At 52.5% G+C, this 22,527-nt stretch overlaps 1 protein-coding gene and 1 long non-coding RNA gene across 5 annotated transcripts in view; one reads left to right on the top strand and one right to left on the bottom strand.

Moving 5' to 3' along the window:
* The window catches only part of LOC109245095 (uncharacterized), a 113,774-nt gene extending 101,267 nt beyond the window's left edge, over positions 1-12,507 (bottom strand). For 2 of the 4 annotated variants that reach the window (XR_008421143.1, XR_002070779.2), the window contains exons 1-2: positions 12,375-12,507; positions 9,760-9,873 (exon numbers count right to left, since the gene is read on the bottom strand). This is a non-coding gene — a long non-coding RNA (uncharacterized LOC109245095). Of the gene's footprint in view, positions 1-674; positions 2,817-3,060; positions 3,697-9,759; positions 9,874-12,374 lie in introns of those variants that run through there. The other 2 variants (XR_002070778.2, XR_008421144.1) reach the window with 2 other exon arrangements.
* CREB3L1 (cAMP responsive element binding protein 3 like 1) overlaps positions 1-22,527 on the top strand; it is a 35,511-nt gene that overhangs the window by 2,515 nt on the left and 10,469 nt on the right. Inside the window, exons 2-3 of the mRNA XM_019412303.2 lie at positions 16,622-16,850; positions 20,107-20,291. Coding sequence (XP_019267848.1) covers positions 16,622-16,850; positions 20,107-20,291 — 414 coding nt within the window. The remainder of the gene's footprint in view (positions 1-16,621; positions 16,851-20,106; positions 20,292-22,527) is intronic.

The raw sequence follows: 22,527 nt of genomic DNA, 5'->3' as shown, positions 1-22,527 counted from the left end.
AGGATTTCTAAGAGGAGAGACCAAGAACTCCTGGGCTGGGAATCAGGAGATTTGGTTCTATAGCTGTCCTGCCACCAGCCAAGTGGGCGGTTTAGGCAAGTGACTTTTCTTCCTCTGGGCCTTGGCTCCCTCATCTTAAAAATGGAGATACAGATCCTTCCCCATAGTGTTATTATAGAGATTTAGTGAGAAAATTAATTAACAATGAATGTAGGAATGTGCCTGGCAGGTAAGTTTCTATAGTTAACTTATTCCAGAAACTAGATGGGGTTGTGGTAAGACCCACTCATCCAGGAGTTGCTGTGTGACCTTGAGCAAGTCATTTTCCTTCTCTGGTACCTCTACTTAGATGTCTAAGATCCCTTACAGTTGGGACCATGTACCAACCCTACCCCCCAACGCCTTCTTCCTTCTGCATGAGGATAGGAAAATGTTTCCAAGGTACGGATGGGAAGGGATGGAGTCTGTGTGCTTCTCAGTCTGGAAGATGGAGAATAGGGTATTCATTATCTTTCTTAAAAATCAGATAAAAGCCATAGAGTCATGTGAGAAATGTGTGTGCTCTGTTGCTCCGTGCAAAAAGAATAAAAAACTATGCTCACCCTGAACACAACTCTGTCAGAAATACACCTTTGCTTGGACAGAGACAGAATGAATATGCAGTTCAAGTCCAGTGTGCTTGGAGGTGGTCAGGGGTACTTTATTTCTCCCTTTATGCTGGTCCCAGCTTATCTATGTGATTCTCAGAGACACCCCTCCAAAGGGGCTGCCCTTCCTACCAGATGTGGGGGAGGGGGGCTTCTCCTCCCTCTACCTCTCCCACAGTTCCTGATGTGGCCATGGAGAGCCCTCATCCCCTGTATCCTATATCCTTCACCCCCTGGGCAGGCATGAGGGAGGGTCTGGTGCTCAGAAAGCTGAGATAAAGGGCCAGAGAGAGAACAAGTTGTGTCTCCAGATAGAGACACTAGGGCTGTGTGCATCTTGCCTTCTTCTTCTGGCTAAGGAAAAGGGATGACTCTGGTTTCTCTAGAGGGAAATGGCTCTGGATCCCAGAGATGCCCCAACTGGGAGGGTGTGGGGAGGAGGAAGAGAAGGAGGAGTGCTGTTGTCTCAGAGGGGAGCAGCAGGAAGCTGCAAGGATGTTTGCTCAGTACATTCATTTACCTCCCAGGCCAGGTGTGGGAATGACTGGGACCCAGGCACCGGCCCAGGGGAAGGGGGGTGCGGGGGCTAAGCCAGGCCCATAGCCTGGCTTCTCCTGAGCTAAATAGAGAAACAGAGAACCACTACAACCACCACCCCAGCCTTGGGGGATTAGGGAGATTAGAGAAGTATGTGCATTTGGGTGTTCCTATGTCTGTGTGTGGGCCTTTAACAGCCCCTAAAAGGGGAGGGGTGTGTGTGTGTGTGTGTGTGTGTGTGTGTGTGTGTGTGTGTGTGTTTCTCTTTAAATTCTCACCAACAGGAAAGAGGACCTAAGGGCCAAGGTACTCTGGTCTCAGAGTAGAATCCCCTAGAGAAAGGACTAATGGAGGAGCCAAAGTCTTAGGGCTCCAACTCAGGAAGGGAGATCTCCCCACCTAGTCCTCTCCCAAAACACTGAGTTTGTTTGGGGTAAGGGTCTTTTGTTTTGTGTTTGTGTCCCCCACTGAGATACAAGCTCCTTGAGGGAAGGGGTTTATCTGTTTTGTTCACTGCAATATCCCCAGTGCCCAGTACAGTGCTTGGCACAAAGGAGGCCTCAGTCAACCATGGCTAAATAAAGGAAAAGGGGCCCAGGCCAGACCTCACATATTTTAAGGAGGAGGAAAAAGGGTGCTTAAGCTCACCTATTCCCAGCCATCAGGATCCTGCAGCCCATATACTGTCTCTGAAATTCAGAAGGGATTTCCACAATTTCCAATGAGTTGTCATTGCCTTGAGCCATCCCCATCCTATGGCATGAACCCCCGCAGCCCCCAGACTAGGATAGTCTATAATGATTTGACCCGCAGCAAATCTGAACTTGTGGCCTAGGCCTCGCCCTTGAACACTGGCTCTGGGGCTTCCATCTTTCCCAGTTTTCTCTTGTTCAGGTTGCTCTGGGACTCCTAGATCCACACTCAGCTTAAAACTAAGTCTCTTCTAGTCCTGCTGCAGGGCCTTTACCTATGCTGTTCCTGACATCTAGAATGTTTTCCCTCCAGTTCTCTCCATCTCATCTTCCTCAATGCAAATGTCACCTCTTTAGAGCCGCCTCCTGACCACCTCAGGTGGGACCTCCTATTTTCTACTTCAGTCCTTTGATTTCTTCACAGCCCTCATTCCAGTGTGCAGACATCTTATTGGCTTATTGTCCATTTCCTCCATTAAGAAAGCAAGCTTGCAAGTTCCATGAGAACAGAGACCCTGTCAGTTCTGTTCATTTCCATAAACCTAACCTGGTGCCGTGACAAAATAGGGGCTTAATGTAGAAAACTCCATCATAAGGCAACGGGCCAAGTCCAAACTTTAAATTGTGTAAAATGTGGAGTTATGTGACTTCAGGATCAATGAAAAAGCAATCATTTTGAGTGGGTCCATACTATTACAAAAAGCACAATAAAGATTGTGAAACCTTACTACATGCGGCAGACCAACCTGAGAAAGCTCCAGAGGAACACGAGACAGTCACTTCTTTATCCACCGCCCAGAGATAAGAGCTTCGCCCACCTTTATTTGAGATGGGCTCCACACGCAGAACAGAGACAAGTTTTGCATTGGAGTGGACTTTGCTCCATTTCAAGGATTTACTTGAAATTTGTAGAGGAAATTACTTCAGACCAGGGCAGTCCCTATAAGGGAAGGAGAGAATGCATTTTTGTTTTTTGAAGTTTATTTACTTTGAGAGAGATTGAGAGAGAATGCACGAGCCAGGGGAGGAGCAGAGAGAGGAGAGAGAGAGAGAACCCCAAGCAGGCTCTGCCCTGTCAGCGCAGAACCCGACTCGAGGCTCGATCTCATGACCCATGAGATCATGACCTGAGCCAAAATTAAGAGTCAGATGCTTAACTGACTGAGCCACCCAGGTGCCCCGGGAGAATTTTTTTTTAAAAAGACAGGCCTGAGTGTTCAAGAAATGTATTGATAATTCCAGAAGGGGCCCCAGGGTTCTCAGGGTCCTGGCCAGACCAGCCCTGAGGGTGATGGGGATCCTGGATCCCACAAAAATTCTGCCTGTACCCCAATCTACTATGAGGTCCCTCAGGCTTCCCTGGACCAGCTGGGACTTTGCTTGGTCCTTCTTCAATACATACATCCAGTTCTTTACCAAATGGGCACTGAAGGAGCCCTATGCTGGTCACTATGCATGGTGACCTCCAGCCACTGACAGCCAAATGAGAGAGAGAGAGGGAATCACAGTGGCAGCACCACAGGGCGCCGTAATGGAGCTGAGCAGGGCGGGAGCCTGAGGAGTATCCAGCTGGGGTGGAGGTCACAGAAGGCTTCTCAGAGAAGGTGACCTGGCACACTCCCTCCATATTGGTTCCATCCCCACTGGCAAAGGAGTTTCTGGAAGGCACTGTCTCTGAGATTGGAAAGGAGGGGACCTCTCACCTCTGTCCTCGAGGCAGGAGTCCCATGGAGTGGGTCAAATTGGGAAGAGAACCACCTCCTCTCCCTCTCATTCTCCGTCTCTCCCTCTCTCTTCCTCTCATTCTGGTTCGCACTTTGCTAGGGTGAGAAAAGTTTGGGCTCTCAGATATCAGAGGGGCCCCGCCTTCATTTGCACCCACCGCCATCCTCAGAGCACCATGGATGCCTAGAGCATTAGGGGCAGAGACAGCAGGGTGCCTGGCCTGTGAGAGGAGAGGCCCCACATCCCATCCCATGCCCTGTCCTCACACTCACTCTGGGATGCTGCTCCCCGGCCCACCTGGGAACTTGGACCTTTGCTCTCTGTAACTCCCGGGGCTCCCCAAGAGGGTCTATTTATGTCTGGCCTGGCCTGGCTGCTGTGCCAGGAGAGAAGAGATGAAGGACACACCCATCTTGTGTCTCCCCCTCCCCATACCATGTGCCTCCTGCAAGTCCTGGTACAGAGTCCCTCCCGGAGCATCCCTCTCTGGGACCTGGCTTGCCCCTGAACCTCCCTCAAGAAACCAGCTCCAGATGCTGAAGAACAAGCTGTTCTTCTGGAAGTCTCTGCGCTCCAGGGGGCAGGATGGAGGAGGAAGATTTGGGTGGAGTTAAGTCAAGACCATGAGCATTGCTCTGGCTGGAACACTATGTAACCCCCTCGAGCAGACTAGAAGTCAGGATAAGTGGCAAGGACCCTTGACCGGGATAAGGGAGAAGGTAAGCATGGGGGCGGTCTGGTTCCAGAAAAGCTGGGAGGGGTAAGAAATGGCCCAGAGCTCTGACTGTTGGAGACAATATGTCAAAGGGATTGATTTCCTTGGAGTGTCAGAGGTCCTGATCCCCATGACCTGGACATAGCATATCATCACCAAGGCCAGCTTGACAGCCGGGGCAATAGTAGGCTTCCCTGCTGCCGGGTTCAGTGTGCCTCCTCTCCCAACTCTCCCAGGACAGAGCCCTGCTGTAGCTTCCTTGCCCCTTGGCTCTTGGCCCAGGAGCCATTTCACCCATCCCAGAGAGGCTGACACATCTGGGCTGGGCTGTGTGGTCCAACATAACAGCTGGACGGCAGCAGCTGTCCCCCCTTTCCCCTTCCAAAAGAAAAACAAAAATGAAAGCAGCAAAGGAATAAGGCAGGCTCTTCGGGCCCTCACGGAGAGCCAGGAGGCAGTTTTACAGCAGTGATTGAGGGGGACCTGCTTCCAAAGCAGGCAGGCCCGAGCCTTTGCCCATGTATGTGTCCCTCTGCCCCGACTGTCCTCACCTCTCCTCACCCTGTTTCCCTAACTCCCCATGTGACCTTGGGCAAATCACTTCCCCTCTCTGGGCCTTGGCTTCCTCACTGCTGAACTAGACTGAGAATTCTTTGAGAGCAGAGAATGACAGACGATCATTTTTGTCTGTTGGCTAGTTATAGCTATAGTGACCGAGTGCTGAGGAAATGCTTATTTATTGGATGGATGGATGGATGGATGGATGGATGGATGGATGAATGGAAGGAAGGACGGACAGATGGACGGGAGGGAGGGAGGGAGGGAGGGAGGGGTGATGAATGGATAGACAGGTAGATAAACAGACAGTGGAAGAAAGGACACTTCCACACCTCTAGCTTGAATGGTACTTTTTTAAAAAGTGGATTTTATTTTTTATTCAGGTAGTGAATTTTAACCTAAATTCCACACCTACCTTTCACTTTACCATAATAGCCTCTTCTATCATAAAAGAATATATCACGCACGCATAAAAATTATAAAATATAATAAAATGGATACGTGTGTACTCACCACCTCATTGAAGAAATAGACCCGGCCCTGAATATCTGGAACTCTCAAAGCTGCATGAATTTGAGGGAGAGGGGTGCTGTAGACTGTGAAACCACTCCACTCTGGGAAGATTCTGAACAGGGATGTCCTGAGACCCCGTGACTACTCCCAGACCCAACTTGTCCAGACAGCAAGTGCACAAGTCAGATAGCGATACCTCAACAAACACTGGGGAGCTGAGCCATATCTGAGGTGGGGTGTGATGGCCATTAATGGTCACCTTTAACTTCTCAGACCTGGGAGCAAATCCTGGCTCTCATCATTTGTCATCCCTGTGACAGATGCCTTAACTTCTCCCAGCTTGTTTTCCTCAACCATAAAGTATGACCATAGAACGTAGGGTTCTTACAAGGATTCAATTAGATAAAGCCTCGCACAGTGCCTGGCACGTAGTAAATCCTCCATAAACTATAGTTGCTACTGCTGGTTTTATTCTGATTGTCAATGTCATGGCCTGAAAGGAAGGCCCCCAGCATTGGACAGCCCTTGGAGGAATGGCCCACCTTCTCCATCCCTGTGATGAGCCCTGGTTGTAGGGATTTTATTTTTTTATCTGTCTGACCTCTTTGGAGCCGGAAGGCTCTTTTGGGTAAAGCAAAAAGATGCCAGACCCCTTCTCAGGGCTCTTTCTGGGCTTCAGGAGAGAGATGGCCAGGGATGAGCTACATCAGGGCCCCAAGGGAGGACCCGGTGCATGGAGTTTGGGGCTGTATATTGTACCTGGTCCTGTACTAGGTGTTGGGATGGGGCAGCAGAAAATCATCCATTCCTTCAACAACCCGTGTTTTCATGTGTGCTTAAGAGCACAAGCTCTGCAATCAAGTCTTGGCTTCAAATCCTGATTCAGCCTTTTGCTAAATGAATGAACCTGGAGAAGCTACTTAACTCCTCTGTGCCTCAATTTCCTCAACTTTTAAACGGCGGTGCTAACTTACCTTCTGAAAAATAAAATGATATACCACATGGAAGGAGTTAGAACAGGGCCTAGGACATAAATATTAGCTATTATTATTATTACTAGGCACACTATATCCCAGGCCCTGTGTGACGCCCAGCAGAGGGTTCAAAGATGAACTCTATCCTGGATCCTACCCTCAAGGAGGTGAAAGTTTAGAAGGAGAGATGGGTCCCACTGTCCCTACTTAGAGTTCAAGACATGATATTAGCCAGTGACCCAACAGTCTATAAGTGCTATGGTGGTTCAACAGTTGGTACAGGTAGGCAGTCAAGGAAGGCTTCCTAGTGGAAGTGACATTTTAATTGGGCTTTAAGGATGATAGTAGTTGGAATGAGGAGAGATAAAGGGCAAAGGCATTCCAGACACAAGGATTGGTATAAGCAAGGGCCCTATGGCAATGGAGTTCACAGCAGTTTCGAGGAGCTAGGAGTGCTCATCCAACTAGGATGGAGGGAAGAGAAAGATGAGGGGCTCCATCTATAGTGGTAAGTTGAGACTCATTTATAACAGACCTTGAATACCATTCTTAGGAGCTGGGAGTTTTTTCAGCAGGTGGGAGATATTTCTGAGCTGGACACAATGGTGGTCCCAGCAACTCTGAACTGTCTCAGTGCTAGGAGGTCTAGGGTCCACTAGGAATGAGCTGTCAGCCTGTCTGGATGATAAGGGACCCTCCCCAAAGGGAGAAAGAATTGTGAGCCCTCCCTGAGTCTGGGGCAGCCTGAAGCAGCAGCTGACCCCAGGTCCCTTCTCTCCTCTGACTCCCATCCCGCGACCCGATGTGACTTGCACACTGGGCTAGGAGTACCAGTTCCCATCAGGCTCTATCATCCCCAGCCCTCAGGGCCAGGCCCAAGGCAACTCCACCCTTGCAGAGGAACAGGCTTCTCTCTTTGGAGCTGAGAGCTCCAGTCTGTGAACCATGCCCTTCCTCCTGGCCTAACCCCAGGGCCCTAATGGAGTTCCCCCACCCCTCATATAGCTCAAGACCCTCCACTCTCAGGTAAGCCATGTCCCTGTTGTGCCCAGGGGTCTCAAAGAATCTGAGCCCTCCTTCTGAGGCCAGCCTAGCCTGGCACCTCACCTCCTTGGCCCTCCCAGCCATCAACTGGGACAAGATGCCCAGAGCCCTTTTCATCATCCTCCCAGAGAGGAGGCCCAGCCCTGCCCTCTGCTGCCCCAAGGCCTTCACCCCTTCCTCTCCCAGAGCTGCAAATCAGTTCCACATTCGGGATCTGGCATGCACTATCTGCTCAGAACTTTCCCCTCCCAGTTAGCTCAGGCTCCCATCTCCCCCCACCCCACATGGTCAGCCCATGGGGTCTGCAGAAGGGGAAGGACTCCTGCCTTCCGTGACCCCTTTAGAGGGCTGAGAGGAAGCTTGACTATGGCAAGGCACCAGAGGGACTATGGACAGGAGGCCCTCTCAGGGAGAGATGAAAGAGAAAGGGTAGAGGGGGGTGGGGCAGAGGCAGAGCTTGAGCGAGCATAGGAGGGGATGAAGGGTTGGGGGTGGTGAGGGAAGGAGCGAGGTAGTTCCCAGCTCAGCACATTCCTGAGACATCTGGACGCTCTGGAAGAGCCCCAGCTGGCCCGCAAGGCTGTGGCTCCAGCTTCTCTGCTCTGTGATGTCAGGACCCAGCAGTCCCCCCTCCTCTCAGAGTCCCACTGGCCTGAGGTCCACCTTGGGGCTGAGTGCTGGGGTCTCCTCCCCAGACCCCTCACTCTCAGTGAGCAAGGACGAGGCCCCTGAGGCATGGAGGAAACCCCTAGCCTGGAGGAGGGCCTGGGCATGGCGGGTGGAGGCCAACACAGAAGACCTAGGGGTTTGCCCAAGCAACTGACTCAAGGAGATTCCTCTTTGGAGCTGATGCCAGCCCCTCCCTTCTCCTTGCAAGGGAGATAGAGACAGAGGAGAGACTCTGAAAATGGCTGCTTACCTCAAGCTGTGTGATCCTGAGCCTGTCTGCTCCTTCCCTGGCACTCAGTTTTTCTCTCTGTAATAACAACAGCTACACTTCAGTGAGACCCTTCTCTGTGTGCTGCATTGTATCAAGCACTTTACAAATATCATCTCATGTAATCCTCACGGCAACCTAGTAGTTAGGTAGACGTACCCCTAGTTTACAGCTGAGACTGAGGCTCAGAGAGGTTAAGTAACTTGCCCAAGGCTACGCAGTAGGTAGCAAAACCGAGATTAGAACCAGATCTGTCTGCCTCCCTTGCTCTTAATCATTGAACTACATTGTCTCTGTAAATAAGAGGGGGCGGACCTAATGATGCCAGAATTCTTTTCAGCTCGAAAATTGTAATGATTTTTTTTGGCTATCGTGGGGCTCTTCAAGAAGGGCAGGGGCAGGCATTAGTCACACACTGGGTGGGGGAAGGAGAACAGAGGCAATTGGCTTTGAAGCATCTGATGGCTCAGGAGTCTTTGGAGGTCCCCTCCCTCGGAGTCCCAGAGAGGTCCAAACCCCAGAGGCTAGAGCCACAGCCTGATCTCCAGCCGAACCCAGGGGTCCCACACCTTCCCTGAAGGATTGGAGTAAATAAGGAGAGAGAATGTAGCTTCTTCCAAAAATAAAACCTGAGGACAACTCAGACAGGCCAGGACAGCTGAGGAAGCCAGAGGCCGAATGCTGAGTGCACTGGAGAGAGGAAGAGGCCAAGGGAACTCCAGCCAGAGCCGGGTGGCAGGCTCCAGCTGAGGAGGGCCTTCCAGCTGGCCAGGGGCCGGGAGAACAGCTTGGCCAGGTGGCCACTAGGCTCTGTTGACATTCTTGGGCCGAACCAAACCGTGGGGCAGCTCCTCCAGCACTAAGCAGGGGACTGTGGTCCCCAGGTACCTGGTCTGTCTGGGGCTTAAGAACAAAAAGGCCTTGGGAAAAAATAACCTGGAAAATGGGTACAATAGGCCCCACTAGGGAGGAGCCGAGGGAAGGAGTCCAGGAGCATGGAAACTCTGCCTGGAGCAGGAGCAAGCTGGCACCGAAGCGGAATTCAGGGCAGTCATTCCTGGAGGCTCAGCTACAGAAAAAGGGCCTCAGTCCATTAACTCACTGGCACATTCCTTCATTCACCCACTCATTCAGTCCATCGGTCAGTCACTCAGCAAACGCCTGAGCACCTACCATGTGCTGGGACCAATGCTAGGCTTTGGAGATACACGAGAATTGGACACAACAAGACACAGAAGCAGTATGGCTGGATCGTTTCAAGCTATACTAAGGCACTTGGAAACTATCCTAAGGGCAGTACGGAGTCATTGATGGACACTGAGGAAGGGAGTCACACAGTCATGTTGTGTTAGAAGATCCCTCTTGATGGAGGTGGGGAATGCTTAGGAGACAGATCGGAGTGCCAGCCTTAGCTTACCTTCATAAACAGGGTAGTCACATCACTAGTCAGAAAGTCTTTTGTGAGCAGGAATTAGGCTTTGTTCATCTCTGTATCCACAGGGCTGGGCACGTAGTAGGTGCTAAGTAAATACTGGAGAAATACAGAAGTGATGAACAAATGGATGTGATTAGACACCCTTATTCTCCAGAGGTCCCCAGTGCCAGCCCTGGCACTTAGTTGTCAGTGTCCTGAGCTGTCCCACAGGGATCCTCTGGCCACTGCCTATGGACCAACATCTCCAGCAGCCAGACCGTGGGCTGCCGTGCCCTCACTGGGGCCAGTCACAGCTAATCCCAGCCCTGGGCGGCGGCATTCACTGCCATCGCTTCCTCCTGCCCAGACAGCACCTGGCACTAACCCCAGGGTTGGGCCACGGTACATGGGCTGCCTGGTCAGAAGATGCCAGGGGCTGGCCAGGAACCTGCAGGCCAGCTCTCCACTTTCCTGAGGCATCTGTGGCCTGGGCAGGGAAGGGTTACCAGTGTCAGGAGAGGGAACTGGAGAGCCAGACCAACGGGGCTGGGGGCTAGAGAGAATGCACACACCGTGCCCCCGCCCAGGCCCTGCTCTGCACAGAAGCAGCCTGTGGTAGATGCCAGCCTGCCCTTTCCTCTCTCCCTTCCTCCCTCCAGCACACTCACAGAAAAGCTCCATTCCCATCCTGCCCCTCCTCCAGTCCCAGCCCTCACTGTCCCAGCCCCAGGCGAGCCTGGGGCTCCCAGAGCTCCCTCGCTGGGGGTCATATGACTCAGGCATGTGGGTTGGCGCAGTCAGCATTTAGTTCTGTGGTGGTGTGAGATGTTGTGTGTGTTCAAGTGAGAGCGTGCATGACTACGTCTATGACCATCCCTGGGGTGGCCGTGCATATGTGTGTCTGCATAGGACACTGTGTGTCTGTCTGATCACGTCTGAGGAGTGTGTCCACTTGGGGCCTGTGTTGGTGCTTGCCAGTGTCAGCCTAGGTGAGCCCATGAGCGTGTGTATGTGCAAAAGAGGACCTGCCCCAGGCTGTACGTGGAATGTGCCCATGGGTGTGGATCTTACAGCGGGTGGTGTTGGAGAAGTGGTGTTTCCTTATGTAAGAAGGAACCCCACAGCCCACGTCTGTGTAGCACATCCACACGTATGCACACACATGCACACAGAGGGAAGCATTTCTGCTTATTTGGACTTGGGCTCTGTGGTGAATAGTTCGGTAGGGGGAAAATATGAAACCTCAGCAGCCGCCGTCCCTGGGCCTGTGGGGAACGGGGGATGAGAGTGAGGTTGGAGGTTGGAACAATGCGCCCCCCCTTAACCCCCCCTGCCAGGAAAGCTCAGGGAGGGACTGGCTCCAGGGACTGGAGAACTGGCTGCATCCCTTCCCAGTCCCCAGGGAGGCCAGGGCAGAGGAAAAGAGCCCATTCTCTGAAGACTAGTTCACTTCACCCTGTCCCTGCCTGCCACCCCTGCCCCAATAGGAACACAGTCTATAACCGATGGGGAAACTGAGGCCTGGAGGAGAGATACCACCTGCCCCTGCCCAGGTCTCAGAGCACAGCTGGATCTTGAACTGGGGGGGGGGGGGGGGGGGGCGCATCCCGAGTCTGAGTCCAGGGCCTTTTCCCCTTCAAAGGACAGCCTTTGATTCCGGCTCTGGGAAAGGGACACCCAAATGCCTGGATGGTGATGCATAAGGACAAGGAGGGCCTGACAACTGGATACCCAGGGGCCCACCTCCCCTCCCTGCTCTCTCTTGAGCCTACCCTTCCCCGTCCCCGCCCCCCCCCCCCCCCCCACACACACACTCAGGGCACAGCACTGACTCAGACTGGTGGCCCTTCAGCTTGAAATGGGGTCGATTTTCTAGTGACCACGAGGCAAGTAACCGTCCGGGAATGTATGGGTCGGGGGCGGGCGCGTGTGGGCCCAGCCTGCGGGGGAAGGGAAGAGGGAAATGTGAGAGGACTCTCCTCCCATCTCTCTCCAGAGCTCACTCTCTCGGAAGGAATGTCCGGGCTTGGGATTCCCCCCCACTCCTTATCCCACAGCTCAGCCTGGACCCACTCCGGTCTCCTCCCTCCTTTCCCCAAGCACAGACTGAATCAGCGCGGGCCAGGGGAGAGGCAGAAGTCAGGAACAGGGGGTGCAGGCACCACCGGGCTAGGGGCCAAGGGAAGTGAGTGCTCTGAGGCTGCCCCAGGTCGAGGGAGAACCTTCTCCCACACACTCTCTCAGCAGACAGCTGCACCCCCAGAGCTTTTCCGTCTCTCTGCATTGACCCCCGTGGGGGAATTACGGGAGGGGAACTGAGAGTAGCTTCAGATGGTCCTATTACCGCCCCAGGAGCGTCCCCACTCGCCACTCCCCGCGACCAGGGACCGAGACCGCGTTGTCCCATCAGTGCGCCCTGTGATAGCACTGTTCCAAGAGGGACGGAAGGAGGTGAGCCGGAAGATCGGTGAAGGGGCTTAAGGACTGGTGCCCGGCCTTCCCTTGGAGCCAGGGACGTCGGGGGAGACCCTCCCTCTCCACTTCCCCCTACTCGCCGCGCGGGGTCAGGAGCCGTGCAACCGATAAGGGTCTTGGGACAGCGGGGCTGCTGGGCCCACCTGGAAGCTCCAAGGAGCCATCCCGGCCTCGGCCCCAAGCGCTGAAAGGGACACACAGCCGGACCTCGCGCTGCAGGCCCTTCCCACGCCCCGGCTTTCGGCGAAGCACGGGACCCTCCTCCGCCTGCGCCCCGCCGCCGCCGCCGGCTGCCCGCAGCCTCCTCCCATTGGCCAGGGGCTCCGCGGGCTCCACCAATGAGCACGCCGGACCCCGGCTCGGGGCGGCCCCACAGCGCGCCGGCCTTAATCTCAGGCCCGCAGCGCGCGGCTGGGGGCACCGGGTCCTTCTTTATTTAAATTTAAAGGGCAGGCGCCCGAGACCTGGCTGCCGGGCTGGGTGCTGCCAGGAGAGGTATGCGCGGGGGTGCGAGCAGGAGAGTGCGATACCAATCTTCCGAGAGGGAGGAGCAGAGAGAGGAGCCGGGGCTGACTGCGCGTGGCCTCCGAGAAGGAGCTTGTATTGGCATGACTGTAGGAAAAAGTCTTTAACGAGGAGGGAAACAAATCATAATATTTCCTTCTCTGGCTTCCCATCCCCGTTGCCTGGCAAGGCACCCCAGAACGCTCACCCCCTACCCCCAAAGAACCCTGTCCCCCCTCTGAACGTTGACCCACGACCCCCTGATGTTCATAAATTTAACCCTCCTTCCTCCCCGGGGCAATAATTTCCTTCAGATAGTCTGAAACCTCAGCTTTTAGCGTGTGAATTAGGGGTAGAGCTGGGTGTGGTTGGGGGAAACATGGGCATGCTGGAGCTGAGGAGGCCTGAGGTCCCCAGAGTGGGCTTGAACCCCTCCCTCAACATTGCCAACTCTGTGACTTTGGGTAGGTGGCTTTCTCTCTCTGGACCTCATTTTCTTCATTGGCAGATGGGGGTGTGAATGGGAGGTGAGGACCATGGGCTTTCTCGAGTCCCTTCTGCTTCTAATGTATTGATGATATAAACCAACCATAACTGAGCTGCTTTGACAGACCAGGCACCAGATAGAAGAAGTAAGGCTACAAAACCCTCTGAAGGGTTTTGCCAGTCCCTTCTGGCATGCTGGCATGAGCAGGAAGTTGGCCTGGAGGTGATGAGACATGCCCACCATTGCCACCAGAGGTCCGACCATCACATAAGGAAGCCCTGAGCAAAGAGGACCGGGTTTTCTGAGTGTCCTCCACCCCCACCCTGCCTGCCCCTTGGCCGCCCTCCCCTTCCACTTGGCTCTCATTTTCTGGAAGCTCCATCCTGTTAGGCCTTGGCTGCTGTTTCCAGCAGGTGGGGTGGGGGCTGCTCACCAAAGGGGGCCAGCTGAGCTCCCTGAGCAGGTTCCTGTGGGCACCCCAAAAGGGGTCTCTGAGAAGGACCTGGCTTATTCTGCCTGGAGCCAAGGCCTTCAGGGACCCCAGCCCAGACTGGAGGAAAGTATTTCTCCTCTCCCAGGCCCCGGGAAAGGGCTTGGCAAACCCTTATCGCCTGAGAAGCAGCTGCTGGAGAAATACCTTAGCCACTGACTCACTGTCCTCCCTTCTTCACAACCCCCTCCCACTGGGCCCCACACCAGGCCTTTGAGAGACCCTGGAAGAGTGAGCAGGGGCAAAGCGCCCCCAGCTGGGCTGGCCCAGGCCCTGCAGAGGGTATAGCTAGCACAGTCCTGCCTGTGGCTGGCTGTCTGGTTGGCGGGAGGGGGTGGGGAGGGGATGCCCTGTAAACGGCCTTAGTGTAGGATCACAGTTATTCTTAGAGATGTGTTTAGCTGATGCTTCTGACCTCCTGATTCTGTCTCACCCCAGACATTGATAGATAAATGACCTACTGATGGCATTGCCCTCTGGGGAACAAGGACCTGTCCCTCCACCGATGGTTATCATGGGCCAGGTGCTAGGATCCAGCAGGGGAACAAGATACAGACCGTGCCTCAGGGAGTTTTCCGTCTGGCAAACAGGCAATTCTTGAACAGAAGAATGTCTGCTACAATTGGGAAAGGACTGGGCAAGGAGGGGTTGTGGACACTTTCCTGTTGTACTTGACTCCCTGGGCCTCAGTTTCCTTATCCGTCGAATGCAAATACGCAACTTCCTTATCTCACTGGGTAATTGTGAGGATTAAATAAAAATTGTGCATATGAAAGCACTTCGGAAAGTTAAAATCGCAACAAAACCATAAGGTGATGATAAGTTCTGGCAAACTGGGAAAAGGGGAGAGTACCTGAGTCAATAGTTTTCCACATTTATTTTGTCCTTGATTCTCTGATCATTCTTCAGCTCAGCTCAGCTCAGGCCTGGAGTTAGGCTTTTAGGAACTGCAGTTTCCATACTTATAATGGCTAATAACCATTGAGTACTCACTACATACTAGGCACCATCCTGTTATATGTATTCACTGTATATGTGTTCTATATATAAATGTTATATGTACTTATTTTACCCTCATAATCCTATAAGGTGAATATTAAGCACCCAACAAATATTTGATCATCATGACAACACTATAAAATAGGAACTATTATTTCCCCTTTACAGATAGGGAAACTGAGGCACTGAGAAGCGAATAACTTAGCAAGTCATGGGACTAGAATCAAAAACAAGTCCATCTGACTGCACAGATGGTCATGTGGCTCTGAGCCTTATTCTCAGAGGGCTTCTCTGTTCATCCCTTCAGGACTGGGGCAGGCTTTGAGTATTCCACGCCAGAAAGGGCCAACAGCTCCAGACCTTGAACCAATCCCCCAGAAGCCAGTCATTAACCACTCACCAGGTGGGATGCCAGGGCCTGAAGCAACCCCCTCCCACCATCTCTTCCAACCCACCAGCAAATTCATTCAGTCAGTAAATAATGAACAGCAGGAGCATGTCCTTACATGTTTATAATTCTTTAGAGAGAAAAACAATAAGCACCTACTATGTGCTAGCCACTGGGTGCTTTATTAATAATAAGAGGCAATGTTTGTTGAGTAATTATTATGTACCAGGGGCCATTATAAGTGCTTTATATGTATCAATTTAATTCTTACAACAATCCTAGGGTGCCTGGGTGGCTCAGTTGGTTGAGCATCTGACTTCAGCTCAGGTCACGATCTCACGGTTTATGAGTTCGAGTCCCGCATCGGGCTCTGTGCTAACAGCTCAGAGCCTGGACCCTGCTTCAGATTCTGTGTCTCCCTCTCTCTCTGAGCCTCCCCCGCTCATGCTCTGTCTCTCTCTGTCTCAGAAATAATTTTTAAAAATTCTTAAAAATTCTTACAACAATCCTAACAAACTATTATCAGTCTCACTGTACAAAGGAGGAAATGAAACAGAGAGAGGTTAATTAACTTTCCCAAGATCTCAGAGACAAGTATTTTTCAGACTTTTGTGTTTCTGAGAAATATATTTCACTTCATTACCAAGTACCTATACACACACACACACACACAGACAAGATGAAAACCTCACAGGTATTTAACTTCACTGTGTGTAGTGCACTCTGATACTTTCTATTTTTTCTGTTTTATTTTTTCTTAAATCCTGGTTGTGACCTACTAAATTGATTTCACAACCCATTAATGAGTCACCACCCACAGTTTGAACAGCACTGAGTCACAGCTAGAAGTATCAAGGTCAGGATTCGAACCCAAGCAACATGGCTTCAGAGTCTAATCTCTTGGCATAAAGAAGGAATGTCTTGGAAAGGGGAGAGTCTGGTGGCGTGAGGACAGGCAGGGCTGTGCTAATGAGGGGAGTAGAAGCCTTGATAATCCCACCACGTTTCGCTCTAGCAAAAAGATAGTACAAAAATCATTAATATTGCCTTTGAGATGCAAACGTGCTGGCATAGACACACATTCTTTACTTAGTCTTCCCATGAAGTAGGGTGGACAGAGAAACAGACTCAGGCAGTCTGAGTGATTGAGCCAAGGTCTCAGAGCCAGAACTACAGCATAGCATCCGGTCACCTGTTCAGGAATGCTTTTACGCCCTCCACATCTCACTCTTGAGAATGACGACAGTGAGGCTGGAAGTGGCAGTGGAGACGGTGGTGGTGAAGGTGAAGTGGTGACAGCGGTGATGGTCATGATACAAACGATACTAGTTGGTCCTGAGGATGTGGGCAGTGGGGAGGTTGGTGGCAATGGCGGTGGCATTAATGATGGCAGGAAGAATAACGGGCAGGTTGCACTGACAGCGGTGGTGGTAGCAGGCCTGAGGTGGGGGGCAGCACAGCAGCACCTGTGCCCCCTTCCCAGGCTAAGCTCACTGTCCCTGCTTCCCTCCTCCTTCCCAAGCATTTCCCTGAGCACCTGGACCACTTCGCGGAGAACATGGAGGACTTCTCTAATGACCTGTTCAGCAGTTTCTTTGATGACCCTGTGCTGGACGAGAAGAGCCCTCTACTGGACATGGAACTGGACTCCCCCACACCAGGCATCCAGGCTGAGCATAGCTACTCCCTGAGCGGTGACTCGGCACCTCAGAGCCCCCTTGTGCCCATCAAGATGGAGGACACCACCCAAGGTACAACAGGGTAGAAGGACCTAAGGACAGCACGGGCCCAGGAGGGGAGGAAGCTTGTGAGGGGTTGTGGGGGAGGCCTTCAGGCTCAGACTCCCAGAGGCACACGGGGGAGTCACCCACAAACACCTCTCAGAGGAGTTCGGCCTCCTGCCTTTTGGTGCTCGCTCATATCAAACCCATACGGGCACTTCTCAAAAGGCTGTTTTGCTGGCTTAGATGAGTTGTGAGCAACGGGTGGTTCCTGGACCAGCAGCAGTCACCTGGGAACTTGTTAGAAATGCAGATTCTCAGTCCGCCCAGACTTGCTGGATCAGAAACCATGTGGGTAGGGCCCAGCCTTCCAGGTGATTCTGATGCACACTTGGGTTTGAGAACCACTGACTTAGAGGAAACAGTGGGGGGAACTAAGCCATAAATGTGGACAAGTTTCTGAGACTCTGGAACCTTGCCACCCTCTCATACTGCACTGTCCTCTGAAATGCTGCCTGGGAGAGATGTCTGCACCCTAGTTTTATTCCCGAAGGTATAGTTCCCTAAAGCTCCCCTCCAACCAACCCCCCCCCCCCCACCACGTCCTGCCTGTTTAAGCAAAGGGCCCTTTGAGTCTCTCCTGTCTGGTAACCAACACTGGACATCCCCAGACTGTGCCCCACCTAGAAATGGCCCCTTTGGATGTTTCCTCAAATACAGGTGGTCCTGGCCCTGTCACATTTGGCTAGGTGGTCATGGATACATCTCTTAGCCTCTATAAAGCCTCGGTTTCTTCATCTACAAATGGGAATAACTATAAATATTTCTATAGTACTGTGTGGTTTACAAAGTATCTTCATGTTAATTATCTCATTTATCTCTCACACTTTTATCTTTATCTCACACTTTTTTCTTCTCACTTTTATCGTAATCCCCATTTGTCTGATCAGAAAAATGAGGCTTCAGGAAAACTAAGCTGTTTGGGTCACACACACAGTAAAATGCATAGTAGGGACTTGGGAGCAAGCAAGCTCCTTGATACTAAACCTCACACCCTCGCCACCACATTTTTCTGGCTCAAGGGCCAGCAGGGGGTACTGGGTTTGAACCCAAACAGGCTTTGGTGTGCGTCCTGATGCCTCCACTAGCTGCTGTGTGATCTTGAGCAAGTTGCTTAATCTCTCTGGGCCTCCGTTATAAAATGAAGATAACATATGTGCCATAAGTATTCTGGCCTTGGGGGGGGGGGGGGGGGGCGCCTGTGTGGCTCAGTCTGTTTACTGTCAGACTCTTGATTCCAGCTCAGGTGGTGATCTCGCAGTTCATGGGATCGAGCCCCAAGTCAGGCTCTGCAGATTCTGCTTAGGATTCTCTCTCCCTCTCTCTGACCGTCCCCTACTTGCTCTCTCTTTCTCTCTCTCTCTCAAAATAAATAAACATACATTAAAAAAAAAAAAAAACGCTGGCCAGAATTTTTAAACATATACCTAAAGTACCCAGTTTAGTGCCCAGTACATAATATGTAAAAAGAATTAGTGGCCATTTTAATTGTGCATATAAAAGTCCTATTTAATAGGACTAGGCTAGAACCTAGGACTAAAACAATGAACGTTTAATTCCTCTTTCGCTTCAGAGGACAATGGTTTTGAATGAGTTTCTTAATATTCTTATCTATTAAATGGGGATGATAATAATAGTGCCTGCCCCATAGGATTATTGGGAGGGATAAATGAGTTCATATATATAGAGGGCTAAGAGCTGCACTTAGCTGCTTCTGAGGGTCTTTGAGATTCCCCAGGGGCAGAGATGGGATGTTATACCCCACTCCTGTCACCCCTGAGGGCAGGGCCACCACCTGGGCTTTAAATGGCTGCAGGGCTTGTGGCTGCAGAGGTCTTAGCTTCCCAACATGCCCTGGCCTCTCAGCCAAGCCTCTGGAAGTCATGTCAGTTAGTCCTTAGGCCCCACCCTGGAGAAAGGCAGCATGTGGGGCAGACCCCCTCTCATGGCAGGTTCTCCATCCACCCCCGCTAGGCTAGCCCAGCTCCTTGGCCTCCCCAAGTCTATTTTTAGAGCAATTTGTCTGTGGGCCCTTTGCAGGGGCAGCTTCCCGGAGGCCGGACAACTGGCCCTGTAATTTGGGAAGATTGTGGGTGTTCCTGGAGCCCTGGGGCAGCCTGTGGCCCAGAGCCAGGGCGTTTAGGCTCCCAGCTGGGTGGGGCCTCGTTTCTGAGGTGGGACCAGGCACCACTGACCCCTCTCCCTACCCACAGCAGGCCCCAAAGGCCAAAGCCCCCTCGCCCTTTCCCTGCACACTGGCTCCCCAGATCTGCGCCTCACCTCACCACTGCCTGGGGCCTGCTGGGGCCACCGTGGGCAGGGCTGACTTAGGGTGAAGGACTGTAGACACTCATCAGGAAAAGGGGTGATGCCTGCCAGCCCTGTGGTCCAGGTGAGGCCAAAGCCCCACTAAGTGGGCAGGAAAAGGACACTGCCATGGGAAACCTGAACATCACACCTCACCACCAACATGACCCCCACCCCCATCACCAGGTCCTGTGGATTCTCCCTTCCACATCTGTCCCCAATATGTCCCTTCCTCTCCATCCCCACTGTCGCCTCCTTTCCTCAGGCTTCATCTTCTCTCGCTGGGCTATTTCACCAGCCTGCTGAGAGTCTCCCTGCTTCTGTCTTGCCTGCAGTCAGTCCAATCAATGCATGCACACACGCAGAATGATTTTTTTTTTTTTTGATATTACAAATCTGAGTGTGCTTAAAACCCTTCAGTGCTTCCCCATTACCTTTAGGACAAAGTCACAGCTGTAAGTCTGGCCCATCTTCCCCTTTCCTTTCCATTCCAGCTGCCCTAAACTTGCTTGTGACTGTCACTAGGTCCCCAGCGCCTAGCACAGTGCTCAGCAGATGTTCCCTGGATGGCAGCCATTGTAGTGACCATAGCTAGCTTTTATTGAACATTTACTTCTTGCCGGGCACTTTTACAGATGAAGAAGCTAAGGCTCAGAGAGGTTAAGCAACTTGCCTAACCCACAGCCAGTCAGGAGGGGTCCAGATCTGTTGTCCACACCTGCTGTGTGAGCTGCTGAATGAAGAAGATGCCCCACATCTTCTGGCCCCAGCCTATGTCACAAGCACCCCCCTCTGCCCTTGCCTGCCTGCTGCCCTCCGTTCCCTGGCATCTCAGTCCAGAGGAGCTCCCAGGGGGAGGAGGGGGGCAGAGCCCTCTGCTCGGGGAGTCCCCTGAGCCTGGTCCTGCCCCCTTTCCCAGACGTGGAACAGGAAGCATGGGTGCTGGGACACAAACTGTGCTCCGTCATGGTGAAGCAGGAGCAGAGCCCGGAGCTGCCCGTGGACCCTCTGGCCGCCTCCTCAGCCATGGCTGCTGCCGCTGCCATGGCCACCACCCCGCTGCTGGGCCTCAGCCCCCTGTCCAGGCTGCCTGTCCCCCACCAGGTGAGCCTGGGGACGGTTCCCAGGGGCTGAGGGAGGGAGGCAGGGTGGTGGGTCTCTGTGGGAAGAGGCCTTCAAAGCCCTGTGTACCCCAGGGCTACGTGAACTGGGAGCCACGTGACCCTTGGGACTGAAGGTCAGAACTCCCATGGACGCCCTCACCTTCCTAGAATGGGCACAAACCGTAGCACCCTCGGAGTAAGCTGGGGGCCTCACCGTGTGCAGAAGGAAGTTTACAAGGACCCAGGCAGGGCTGAGGATCAGGGGCCTGGTCTACGGTCTCAGAGATAGACATGGCACAGGCCGTGTTATTTTCTCAGAGCATCAGGACTTTAAAAAGAAAAGACCAAATATGAGAATTCGAAAGTTTTGCTGTACTTCAGTTGTATACGTTCATGAGATCAACGTTTTTTACCTCATACACTCATGCCATCACCCCCCCCCCCCCCACCTCCCACCACCACCACCCTCCACGATACATGGATAACAGCATTCAGCTATAGATCCAACATCTGAAGAGCCTCCTGGGAATGCCAGGCCAAGTCTCTGGGCCCTGCCTGTGTCCTGTCTCTGGGCACGTTGCCTTCTTTTTATTCCTTCAGCTTCCTTGTCTGTAAAATGGGAGCAGGAGCTGGCTCTAAAAGGCTTCTTGGCCCGGAGTCTACAATCTAAGGGCCATCTTAAAATCCCTAGTTACGGGTTTGACTAGCTCTGCCCCCTGCTGGCCACGCATCTCACCCGATCAAAATGTATGTGGCCAAAGGCAAGCTCAGCCCCTCCCTACCCCACCATCAACCCGTCAGACCAAGGGTCCGCTGCAAAGGTGGAGGATCTTTTGTGACCACCTCCAAGGCTGGCTCAGCGACTCCTCAGGCCTTGGCAAAGCAGGAAGGGAAGGCGCGGCAGCAGCCGCCAGAGTCTTGGAGGTTGGGCACGTGCCTCAGAGAAGGAAACTGAGGCTCAAGGAGCTAAGCGACTTGTCCAGAATCACACAGTCAGAAATAATGAACGGCATTCCAAACTCTGCAAGACCCAGAAGCCCACACTTCCTGCTCTAGTGAGGTCACAACACCCTTGTGGAAGGCACAGGAACCAGAAGTTGGCATTGTCAGTCACAGGCTGTGGGACCCACCCTTTCCATCACAATGCCTTCTCTGTCACTTGAGGGCTGAGCTAGGATGCAGACCAGGGAGTCTCCAAGGTCTCTGCCAATTTGAACCTTCTGCGATTCTTACTCATCTGCCTAAATTGGGGATTCTGTGTCCCACCCAGAATATCATGACCTCTCCCTGCTGGCCGCAGAACCAGAGGGGAGCCTTGGTCCTGAAATTCAGCACCCAACAACACAGTGCCTTCCTCAAAGAGAACACCACTTAGGTGCATGTTGATCATCGGGTGTAGGCAGCCATGCGTGTTCTTGATGTCCTTTCTGTAGCAGCAAGTGGGAATATAAAGAAATAGGGATGCGTGTTTGTTTAAAACATAGATCTAGGGGCGCCTGGGTGGCTCCGTCGGTTAAGTGGCCGACTTCGGCTCAGGTCATGATCTCGCAGACCGTGAGTTCGAGCCCCGCGTCGGGCTCTGTGCTGACAGCTCAGAGCCTGGAGCCTGTTTCAGATTCTGTGTCTCCCTCTTTCTGACCCTCCCTCGTTCATGCTCTGTCTCTCTCTGTCTCAAAAATAAATGAACGTTAAAAAAAATTTAAAAAAACAAAACATAAATCTAGTTCTGTTAGTCCCTTGCAATCCAACCCTTTAGGGGCTCCTTATTGTTTCAAACTTCCTTGTCTGGTCCCTTTCTACCTTCTGTGTATCCTCCCACCACCCCCACGCCACCCCCTCACCAAGCCATCTGATCTTGTTTCCTACCCCTCCACCCCTGGCACACACCCCTACCCTCTGGACACCCTGAATACTGAGTTTCCGGATCCAGCCATGCTCTCTGGCCTCTGTGCCTTTGCAGATACTTTTCCCTGCGCTTGGAATGCCTTTCCCCTCACCACTGGCCCCATCCTTTATTTGGAACATTCCTGTTGATACTTCAGGACTCGTTTCAAACTTCAGTGGCTGAGGGAGCTTACCCTGAGCCCCCAGCCAGTTCATGCCTTCTTAGTCTGTGCTATTGTTACCGCTCACTGAACAGCTTCAATGTGCCAGATGTTACCTCTCATCCTTTCCGCAAACTCTGCAAACCACATAGCAAACCACATAACACCATACCACGGCCTACCGCCTACGTG

Source organism: Panthera pardus, unplaced genomic scaffold, assembly GCF_024362965.1.
Source record: "Panthera pardus isolate Hobbes unplaced genomic scaffold, ASM2436296v1 HiC_scaffold_12, whole genome shotgun sequence".
Lineage (NCBI taxonomy): Eukaryota > Metazoa > Chordata > Mammalia > Carnivora > Felidae > Panthera > Panthera pardus.
The sequence above is the reverse complement of the archived record's forward strand: the minus strand, read 5'-3'. Positions and strand labels throughout refer to the sequence as shown.